Here is a 12500-nt window from a genome sequence, read left to right as displayed (position 1 = left end):
GTTAAGAACGAAAAAACATATATAACAATATCAATAGTAATAATAACAGCAAGAACAAAAAACAACAACAATAATAAAGATGATAAAAGTAATAATAACATTTGTAAAACAAAAAATAAGTAGATAATAAATCAACTTCATGAAGAGTGGGATTAAATGAAAAAAAAAAAATTACAAGAAAATGAAAATAAATAAATAACATATATGTGTCCCTGTATGGTTGTGTGTATATATATGTATGTATATATATATATATATATATATATATATATATATATATTTATATATATATGTTTGTATGTATCATTAAGAACTTACGTCAAACAGCTTTCAGCTGAAATAAAATAAAATAGGAACAAAATGTAAAAATAAAATACGTGAATATTAATAACTGAAATGACAGTCACTATATATTATGAAAATGATAGAAAAGAAACTAAAATACAAAATTAAATTACTCACGTAGATATTAATAAATCAAATAAACATCAATATATAAACAGAAAATAAAATGAAAATAAAATAGAATATAGATATAAATTACTTACGTAGATATTAACAAATAGAATAAGAATAAATATTAACTAAATTGGTAAATAAGATAATCATTAGTAGATAATAAAAAGAATAAAAAATAAAATATAAATAATTTAATTACGTCAATATCAATAAACAAAATGAAAACAAAACGAAATATGAAAAAATATTAGAAAAGAAATTACTTACGAGAATATAAACATATTGAAAAATAATATATAAATGAAAAAATAGAAATGAAAATAAGAAAAAATATAATAAGAGATAAGTGATAAATTACTTAAAAGAATATAAATAAAAATTGAAATCAATAGATACAGGAATGATAACGAAATTATAGAAAATAAAAATCAATATACAAAAAATTATATTAAGACCGACTTTCTTGCGAACTTATATACCAAAAATTATATATAAATTTGTACGAAATCAATATATGAAAAATAGAATATAAGAACGATTAGAAATAAATAAGATAATTATATAAATAAAAATTAGAATATAGAAAGAAATTGCTTATGTGATTATTAATGACGTTTTTGATGATAAAATTAATAATAAATAAAAATATATAAAAGAATAAACAATTGAAGAAAATATATCTACAAAACAAAGATGAAAATAAAATATAGATAAAATAAAAAACAGAAAATAAGAAAAAAGAAATCAGTATTTATATAAAAGATGAAAATAATATCGATTAATAATATATTTGAAAATAAGAAAAAATATCTATATAAAACATAAAAATAAAATAAGATATAGATATTTTGAAAAAATAAATAGAAAAAATAGCTCAGCAAATATAATTAAAATAAAAACCAATATTTACGACAATAAAAAAAAATTAAAAAAAAATACAAAGATACATAGATAAATTACTTACGTGTATATCTAAGTCGTCTTCTATAATTTGAAAAAATAATAGAAAAAAATATTAAAATAAAAACCAAACATTTAGGAAAAAAATACCAAAATATATAGATACATAACTTACGTGTATATTTAGGTTGTCTTCGTTGATAAGGTTGCAATATAAAAAATATAAAAATAAAAAATAAAGATCATTTGAAAAAAAAATAGAAAATAAAATAAATAGAATTAAAATAAAAACTAATATTTAGAAAAATTAAACAAATAAATAGAAAATACCAAAATATATAGATAAATTACTTACGTGTATTAGGTCGTCTTCGTTGATAAAGTTGCAATATAAATGATATAAATATAAGAAATAGAGATAATTTGAAAAAATAAGAAATAGAAAATGAAATAAATGGAACTAAAATAAAAACCAATATTTAGACAAATAAAACAAATAAATAGAAAATACCATAATATACGGATAAACTACTTACGTGTATATTTAAGTCGCCTTCGTTGGTAGAGTTGCAATATAAAAAAATATAAAAATAAAATAAATTATAGATCATTTGAAAAAAATAAGAAATAGACAAAATAGAAAATATAATTAAAATAAAAACCAATATCTATAAAAATAAAATAGATAAATGAAAAATACCAAAACATAGATAAATTACTTACGTGTATATTTAGGTCGTCCTCGTTAATAAAGTTGCAATGAGCTTCCTGGTCAGCCAGTGTGTAGCTTCCAATGCTCGTGTAGGTTCGATCGCGCACTATCGAACCGTAAGTTCGGTCACGCTGAAGCTGACCCGTGCCGTTCAACTCGAACCGTTCCGAACGGGAGCCTAGCGGCATGTCGGTGCTCGATTGCGGGACTCGAACTTTTTGAAGTTTTTGGAGGGGATCTTTTTCGAACTTTTTTATTTTATTATTATTATCATTATCATTATTATTATTATTATTATTATTATTATTATTATTATTATTATTATTATTATTATATTTTACAACATTTTTACTTCTCGAACTTTTTCGAGCTTTCGAGTTTTTGGAACTTTCTAGATTTTCGAACACTTGTAATTTCCAAACTTTTCTAACTCGAAAGTTTCGAATTTCTCGAACAGTTAACCACTATCAACGAGGACATCACACTGATGTGTTTCCGTCTAGCTTCTTCGTAGTGAAAATTCGTTATGACGGTAGAGTTTGAATTAGAAAAACCGTTACATTCATAATTTTGAAATTACAAACTTATTTCCATACATTATCTATGGCCTCGAGATATCAACAGTTGTAGTTTTAGTTATAATAGTTTTCACTACAATATTGTAATTGTAGTAGTTGTATAATGTCTATGTTGTATCACAAATAAATTCATATATTGCTATACTGATTATTTATTATATGAATATGAAGGCTATGATGGTTATGACATGTCATGAGAATTGATGATATGAAAGCTTCGTTATATGATCCGTTACGTTATGATATGACTTAAAATCAAAATACTATTTTAGATTTTTTTTTTTGTATCACAGAAAACGGAGATGATGATGGTGATGATATTATGTATAAGTGATGCTAGTTGTTGTATTGTGATGATCAAATGATGACATGTAAATTAGTATTACAAGGAAATAATGATTCAAAATGCACAATGTTGATAAAAAAATGGCCGCTAACAATTGGCGGCTTCCAAAAAATGTGCGATTTTTGGACAAAAAAAAAAAAAAAAATGATCAGGAGATTTTCACACCAGATGACGTCACTCAAACTCCATCATATAACAACGAATCTGATGAAAAAAATATATATACAGAAAATGGCAGCGGGTATGGCCCGGTGGAATGGCTTGTTTCTGGCGAGGTATTTGATGTTTCTGTCCCATGAACTGGCGGGATTCTTCTACAAATATGGCGGAAAAACGAACAGAGTCGATGATACATTCGCTGTGTTGGAATGAAAGTGAGGCAGTTAATTATACGATCTAAAACTCTTAATAAACGTCAAGAGAATTATTTTTTCTAATGAATAAGAATGTTTTATTATGTATGCCTGTGTTTGTGTTATCTGTTTATTCTTATATGGTCTATGGATAAATATTATACTCTTGTTTATTTATCTTCTTCACTATCGCAGTAATTCGAGTTAAAACCTCATTTTTCAACACAAAATCCACAAAATGGCGATCCCTCTCAACTCAGCATATCACAGTATTACGGAATTACATTTTCTTTATAATTCATTTATTTCCAGTATTTCTTTGGAATTGTTAGTATTTATATGAATAAATTCATTCTGATTTGAATTCTCTTGTGTTTTGCATCGACGACCTCTTGATTCGTCGTTGACCGTTGGCCGAGACTGACGATATGACGTCACTTGAAATCGATCAATCACAGACAAGTATTCTGAAAAGAGAAAAAGGGAAAAATAATTAAATATTGAAATAATAGATTTTAATGATAAACAATAAAAAATATACTAAGTTAATAGTGAATTTATTAAAGTTATATAAATTTCTTTATTATAAAGTTATTTGTATAATTAATATATTTATTTCTATTAGAATTATTTTTTAACAGAAATAATATTCGTACATGAAAGGAAATGGCCTAAACACACACACACAAACACAAACACACTTCTGATTTATCTGTTTCATTTATTTTTTCGCCATTTTTCTTCGTTTTTCTTTCCCAGCGCGAAAATAAGACTTCACGAACCTGACATGGTATTATTTGCTGAGCTCAGCTCTAAATATACGCAAGAAAATTTTCGCTTTTTTGCAACGAAAGTTGCAAATGAAGATGCCGTGGCCATTCTGAACAAATGTTCATGAAGAACATTCATGGTGAACATTCATTACAGTATTTTTGTTCAAAATAAGAAAAAATATATATTAACTGATAACTAAAATAATAATAAAATGAAATAGAATGAATATACAAAATATAATATACGAATGCATATATGTATAAATAAATTAATTATATAGTTGTTGTTTTTTTTGTGTTCTCTGCTCTCTCTCACTCATTCTCTCTCTCTCTCTCTCTCTCTCTCTCTCTCTCTCTCTCTTGGTTCGAACTTCAAAATCCGAGGGAACGTTCGAACTTGAAGACTCAAACAGGGATTCGAACTAGTTTCGAACTGTGATCGAGCTTCGAGATTAGAACATGAGTTCGAACTAGAGATTCGAACCGAATAAAAACTTCAGGTTTTGCAGTGGAATTCGAAATTCCGGATTCGAAGTGGGATTCGAACTAGGAATTCATATCAGGATTCGAACTTTGAGATTCGAACTAAAGATTCAAAGCGGGGTTCGAACTTCAGGATTCGAAGCGGGACTCAAGCTTTGAGATCCAAATGAAAGTACGATTCGAACTCGAGATTCGAAGCTGATTCGTACTTGAAGATTCGGAGATGGGTTCGAACTCAATATTCGTATCGGGATTCGAACTTCGAAATTCGAACTAGAGAATCAAAGCGGGTTCGAACTTAAGGATTCGAAGCAGGACCCGAACCTCGAGATCCAGAGTGCGATTCGAACTCAAGATTCGAAGCGGGATTCAAACTCGATATTCGAAGCTGACTCGAACTTCAAGATTCGAAACGGTTCGAACTAGTGATTCGAAGCGGGATTCGAACTTCGAGATTCGTGTAGATTGTGACGACATTAGTTGGACTGGAGGCGTGTGAGAGGCTTCTATGGTTTCTCATTGTTAAGCTTGTCGGCTTCCCACTCAGGGAGCGACGAAGAAAATGCGTCACAGTTGACAACACATTTTTACAAAACTATATTTTCACTTGTGTCTATTTTATGCACAATATGGAACTGAGAGTGAGCCCTCAGCATAATTTACATATACATATATACATTAAACTCCTAGTTATCCAGGAGGTGTCAGGATAAGAAGAAGGGTAGAGGGTGGGGGGGAGTGGAGTGTATTAGGGATGGAATGGGTGGGAGTGGTTTTTATGCCTTTTTCTTTTGGCCACCTCCCGTGCAAGGGGGAAAAAGCCTTTGGTATATGTATGTATTCATAAAGAACATTATCCAAATGCAAATTTACTTTAGTTTTATTATTTGGCAATCTTGTCTGGTTGTCTTTTGCGAGCTTGGAGGTCAGGTGGCCGTTGCAGGTGACCTGAGGTCAGTCTGACTGACCGAGGGTCAGATCACACTATAGGCATCCGTTGGAATATATAGATTGTTTTAAGAAACGATTAGACAACTTTATGGATGGGAATGACAGGTGGTGATGGATACGGAACTGCCTAGTGTAGGCCTTATGGTCTCTTGAAGTCTTCTTTATTCTTATGTTCTTATATTTAGGTTTTGTGTTGCAAGATTCGAACTTCGAGATTATGAGCGAGCGGCTTCCAACTAGAGATTCGCAAACGGGATGCAAACTTCGAGATTAGAGTTAATGATTCGAAGCGGGTTCGAACTTCAGGATCCGAGGCGGGTTCGAACTTCGAGATTCGAAACGGGTTTCGAAGCGGCCAGGGCCAAAGTTGTTGTAAGCGGTCAGTTATTAGACCCAAACAAACTTTCGCAATTCGCTTGTTGGAGTTCAAGATGAATAAATGAATAAATGAATAAATAGATAAATAAATGAATAAATAAGGAAGAGGCTTTTTTATGTGATCTACAAAGCCATTTGCCAACACCACCCACCCCACCCACACCCTCCACACGCACACACATACACACGCACGCGTATATACATACACAGCACATACACAAATACAAAAACACACATATACAGTGTACACAAATACAAAAAACACGCACATATATACAAAATACACACACATATACACAACACACACATATATACACAACACATACACAACCCATACATACACATATACACAATATACACACATATATATACAACCCATACACACATATATACACAATACACACACACACACATATACACAACATATGGGGGAGTGTTTCTAGTGGAGTTCCCCAGGGATCGGACTAAAATAGGTCGCCTAATTAGGTCAGGACACGACGCCGAGATTCTGCAGGATGATGTTGACAAATTGTTCACATGGTCGGTGAAATGGCAAATGAACTTCAATATCTCAAAGTGCAGCGTGTTACACGTAGAGTTTCACAACCCCGAAAGCAGGTATAGCTTAGATAACACGTTTTTTGAGAATACTTTGAAGTTTTAGTGTGTCCTGACCTTAAATCCAGAAAACTGTGCATTACCGCCAGAAATAAAGCGAACAGAGCATTAGGTTCCATTGCTAGGACGGTTACGAATAGAAGTGCAGAGGTAATTATCAAACTCTATCTAGCGATAGTTAGACCCATCCTTGACTATGCGGTACAGTTTTGGTCTCCGTCCTATAGAATGGACATTAATTCACTAGAATCAGTACAGAGGAGAATGACCAAAATGATACATGGGCTCAGAAATTTGCCTTACGAAGAGAGGCTTAGGCACCTTAACTTACACTCTCTGGAAAGGCGCAGAGTGCGGGGTGATCTAATAGAGGTGTTCAAGTGGATCAAAGGCTTTAACAAGGGAGACGCAAACAAGGTCATCGTGTTAAGACAACAGGGTAGGAATCGTAGTAATGGATTTAAATTCGATAAATTTAGATTTAAGAAAGAAATAGGAAAGAATTGGTTTACTAATAGGGTGGTCAACGAATGGAATAGACTTAGTAACCATATAGTGAGTGCTGAAACTATCGGTTGCTTTAAGAAACGGTTAGACAACTTTATGGATGGGGATGACAGGTGGTGGTGGACATGGAACTGCCTAGTGTAGGCCTTATGATCTCTTGCAGTCTTCTTCATTCTTATGTCCTTATGTTTTTACACACACACATACACAACACACACGGCTTGGTGGTGTGGTGGATAGCGTCGAGGCCTACCATGCTTAAGGTCCTGTGATCACTCATGCTGCAAACCGTAACCGTTACTGACCATCTTGAACACTTTTATTTATTTATTTATTTATTTATTTATTTATTTATTTATTTTTTGCATGTCTATAATCAATCTCTCATCCGGGAGGGTAATAGCTGTTGATCACGAGTCCAGCACATGATCAAAGACTGTGATAATCCTAACTACTTAATAACTCCTGACAGGGTTATATAAACTACCTATTAGGTAGTTCACAGCTAACAGGTCGATGAACTACCTTTGACCTAACCTGACCCGACGTATTATTTAACACGCACAGGAAGGTGCGGGTGGGGAGGTGGTGGGTGCCATAGGTCAAACACACACACACACACACACACACACACACACACACACACACACACACACACACACACACACACACATACAATACACAGCACACACATACACACATATACATAGTACACACATATAAATAGAACATACACCATAAACATATACAAAACATATACACACATATATACAACACACACACACAAACATATACACAACATACGCATATACATACACAACATACACACGCACACACACACACACACGGTGTATATATATAATATATATATATATATATATATATATAGCACACACACAAATATATACACAGCACATATATACACACAAAGAACCAAACAGACGAATACACGTTCAACTGCGACAATAAGTACTGTCTTTACTTTGCGAAAAAAAATTCCTCCAGAGGCGTAAACTATCAAGCTACGTGAACGAAACTCATTGAGAATGAGGACATGACTTGCTACCTAGCAATTTTTTTTTAAGAACAGGCGCTGTGCAAACGACCTGTGATGAAAGTGCAGCAATTACGGACGCCTGCTCCTGACCCATCGTATACATCATAGATACACCGCCCGATGTTGTTATATAAATTGCTTTTGCTAAAGAAATTAAATAACTTCCTTAAAATAGTAATAAATAGATATATTGAATAAATGAATAACAAACAAATGAATACATAATTAGAATTTCGAATAAGGAGATAAATAGATAAATTACAAAAATGAATCAATAAAATAAAAAAGATATATATAGAGAGAGAAAGAGAGAGAAAGGAGATTAAGAAAAGAGAAAAAAGAGACGTAAAAGGTGAGAAAAAAGAAAAATAGAGAAAAAATACAAAGACAGCAGAAAAGAGAGTGAAAAAAGAGATATAGCGAAAAAGAAAGAGAAAAAAGAGAACTGAAAGAGAGTTAACCATTTATATAGCAAAAATAGCAGAGAGAATTAATGAATAATAATAATAATAATAATAATAATAATAATAATAATAATAATAATAATAATAATAATAATAATAATAATAATAATAATAATAATAATGATAATAATAATAATAACAACAATAATAATAATAATGAAAATAAAAATAAATACATAGAAATAGAAATAACATGATAATGATATAACAAATAAAAAAGAATAAATAAACAAAATAATAATAACAATAACATTCATTTAAGTGAAGATTTTGTGTTGTTTAATCTAGATCTATCTAACTGGCACTAGCATCGTAATTAATGTCGGTTAGTGACGCCACTAAACCCATCTAATCTATTCTTGCGAGTAAAGAGCGAAATATACTGACATGAACTATGCATTCTGAAACGGGTGCAGAAGTTTCCGCTCAGGTCAAGGTATTACAAACACGTTTCATAAATTAGCGTTATTTTCCACTCCTCTTCCTCTTCTTCCTTTTCCTCCTCCTCCTCTTCTTCTTCTTCCTTCTCTTCTTCCTTCCTCCTCGCCTCCTCCTCCTCCTCTTCTTCCTCTTCGTCCTCCTCTCCCTGCTCCTCCTCCTCTTCTTCCTCTTCATCCTCCTCCTCTTCCTACACTTTCATCATCGATACCAGCAATGTTTGTCCTTCTTATCCTCTTCCTCCTCCTCCTCTTCTTCCTATTCTTCTTCCTCTTTCTCCTCCTCCTTCTCATATTCTTCTCCCTCCTTCTATTTTTCCTCCTTCACCTCTCCCTCCTCCTGTTCTTCCTCTTCCTTCTCCTACTTCCCCTCTTCCTGCCTCACCTTCCTCCTCCTCCTCCTAATTCCCCTCTTCCTTCCTCCTCCTCCTCCTCCTCCTTCTGTTCCTATTCTTCCTCTCTTCTGTGTGTGTGTGTGTGTGTGTGTGTGTGTGTGTGTGTGTGTGTGTGTGTGTGTGTGTGTGTGTGTGTGTGTGTGTGTGTGTGTGTGTGTGTGTGTGTGTGTGTGTGTGTTTAATTAAGGCAACCTTAGGCCATTCAATTTTCATTTGTCTAAATAATATGCTTTAACAAGTACACACACGCATATACACATACGTATACACGCATGTACACACACGTACACACACACACACAAACGCACATGACATCCGAAATGTGTGTGCGACCATCTGGACTGTGACATATTTTCCAACATGCAAATAAAAGAGAGAAAAAAAGAATAAAATTTAACAAAATCTTAATCATGCAAGCAAAATAATATTAGAGAGAGAGAGAGAGAGAGAGAGAGAGAGAGAGAGAGAGAGAGAGAGAGAGAGAGAGAGAGAGAGAGACTCTTTTATGGATTAAAGCCGAGAGAAAGAGAGCACCTACTTCTAAACTGAAAAGAGCAGTGAAAAAGAGAGGTTTCCATTGTACGATGAAAACATGTCTACGGTTTACTATTACAGTTTGTCGCACCAAGTCAAAGGCCCTTTATAGGTCCATGAAAAAGAAACAAATACGTTTGTTTATTATTTATCATAAGCTATTTATTTATATATCTTATTTGATGTATTTATATATATACATATATATATATATGTATATATATATATGTATATATATATATTATATTATATGTATATAATATATATATATATATATATATATATATATATATATATATACATATATACACATATATTTTTTTATCCTCATCCGACCTAGTTATGGACCAAAAGGTCTCCTGTCGGCAGGTTCTTCTTTTGCAATATTTTTTTTTCTTATTAATTCATCGTCTATAGATGATCTACACTTTCTAGAGTCTAGTATCCGTTTCTAGACCCTGCTTGTTTTAGTTTTTCATTTAGAACTTGATTTTGTCTATTTTCGTTGAATTTAGGAGTACATTTTCTAGATTTTTGGTGATATGCTATACAGAAGCTGTCATATATATATATATATATATATATATATATATATATATATATATATATATATATATATATATATACATACATATATATTTTTTTCTTGGCCAAGATGAGAAAGAGAGAGAGAGAGAGAGAGAGAGAGAGAGAGAGAGAGAGAGAGAGAGAGAGAGAGAGAGAGAGAGAGAGAGAGAGAGAGAGAGAGAGAGAGAGAGGGGGGGGGTGGATGGGAATGGAGTGGGTGGGGATGAAATGGGTGGGAGTGGAATTATGTCTGACTTTGGCTACCTCCCCTGTTAGGGGGTAAATAGCCCTTGGCATATTATTATTATTATTATTATTATTTTTTTTTTTGTGATGACTTTCTACCACACAGTTGCAGACAGACATGCAGACAGGCTGGCAGACAGAGGCAATCGGTCGATCGAATGGCAGTCACGAGCAAGGCTCTAGTATGCTTGTCAACAGAACAGCATATCGTGCTTTCGCGAAGCATAAGTGTATGTGCAGCATATGCTGTCTACGTGGAACACGCGCTGCCTACGTACAGCATGTAATAGCCGCATATGTATAGCATGTATGTATTACTCACATACCTGCCTACGTACAGCATGTATTGTCCACATACAGTATATGCTGTTTACATACATCATGTATTGCCCACATACAGCATATGCTGCCTATATACAGTCAGTACTGTCCACATATAGCATATACTGCCTATATAGAGCAAGTACTGCCCACATAAAACATACGCTGCCCACATACAGCATATGCTGTCTACGTACAATATGTACTGCCCATATACGAGTACAACATGTACTGACCACGTACAACATAATTTTGCTGCCTATAACATGTACTGCCTATATGCAGTATATGCTGCCCACATGCAGTTTTTGCTGCCTAAGTAAAGAAACTATAAAAAGATAGAGAAAAATAAACAGACGCCCACATACAGCATATGCTGCCCATATACAGCAAGTACTGCCCACATCCAGTATGTGCTGCCCACATACAGCATGTACTGCTCACATACAGCATATGTTGCCCACATACAGCATGCACTGCCCACATACATCATAAACTGCCCACATACAGCATGTACTGCCCACATATAGCATGTACTGCTCACATACAGCATACACTGCCTACATACAGCATATACTGCCTACATACAGCATGTGCTACCGACATACAGCATGTACTACCCACATACAGCATGTACTGCCCACATACAGTATGTGCTGCCCACATACAGTATCTGCTCCCCACATAAAGCATGCATTGCTCACATACAGCATATGTTGCCCACATACAGCATACGCTGCCCACATACAGCATACACTGGCCACGTACAGCATGTACTGCCCACATACAACATATGCTACTGACATACAGCATGTACTACCCACATACAGCATGTAGTGCCCACCTATAAAATATGCTGCTCATATACAGCAGGCCCTGCCCACATACAGCATATGCTGTCCTCATGCAGTTTTTGCTGAGTGAAGGAACTATAGAAAGATGACGAAGACATAGAAGACAAAGAAGCAGAAAATAGACAAAAAAAAAAGACGGAAGGAGTGAGTGCGGTTGGGAGGGGGAGGAGGCAATAAGGACGTCACGCGAAAAAAAATTACAGCCAATCAGGGCCAGTCTTTGAAAGTCGTAAGTTTCGATGCTCGTAAGTCTGCAGGCGAAGTCGTAAATACACATCGTTAAAAAAAAAAAAAAAAAAGGCGATGGATTTTGGGCTGTATGTCCCGATGCAATAAGGGTTATTATCTATGATATACGTTTAATCCAATTAGATTAAATCCCTCCTTATCGTAACCTCGTTGCTACTTTAAATCTCACTCCTTAATCCCCATACCAAATAATAACACAAGTAACAACATAACAGAATGAAAATAAATAAATAAGCGTTTATACAAATAACAGCAATAACAAAAATAATTATGATGATAACAGGGCATAAACAAGAAAATAACAAATAAATAGATAAA

At 33.5% G+C, this 12500-nt stretch overlaps 1 protein-coding gene across 7 annotated transcripts in view; it reads right to left on the bottom strand.

The window, feature by feature from the left end:
* Positions 1-12500, bottom strand: part of LOC143041132 (anoctamin-7-like) — a 291193-nt gene that overhangs the window by 67930 nt on the left and 210763 nt on the right. For 6 of the 7 annotated variants that reach the window (XM_076212883.1, XM_076212882.1, XM_076212886.1 and 3 more), the window contains one exon: positions 2083-3815. In XM_076212883.1, coding sequence (XP_076068998.1) covers positions 2083-2259 — 177 coding nt within the window. In that variant the 5' untranslated portion in view covers positions 2260-3815. Of the gene's footprint in view, positions 1-2082; positions 3816-12500 lie in introns of those variants that run through there. The other variant, XM_076212889.1, reaches the window with a different exon arrangement.

This window comes from Oratosquilla oratoria, chromosome 30 (genome assembly GCF_046742065.1).
Source record: "Oratosquilla oratoria isolate Oo_2021 chromosome 30, ASM4674206v1, whole genome shotgun sequence".
NCBI lineage: Eukaryota > Metazoa > Arthropoda > Malacostraca > Stomatopoda > Squillidae > Oratosquilla > Oratosquilla oratoria.
The sequence above is the reverse complement of the archived record's forward strand: the minus strand, read 5'-3'. Positions and strand labels throughout refer to the sequence as shown.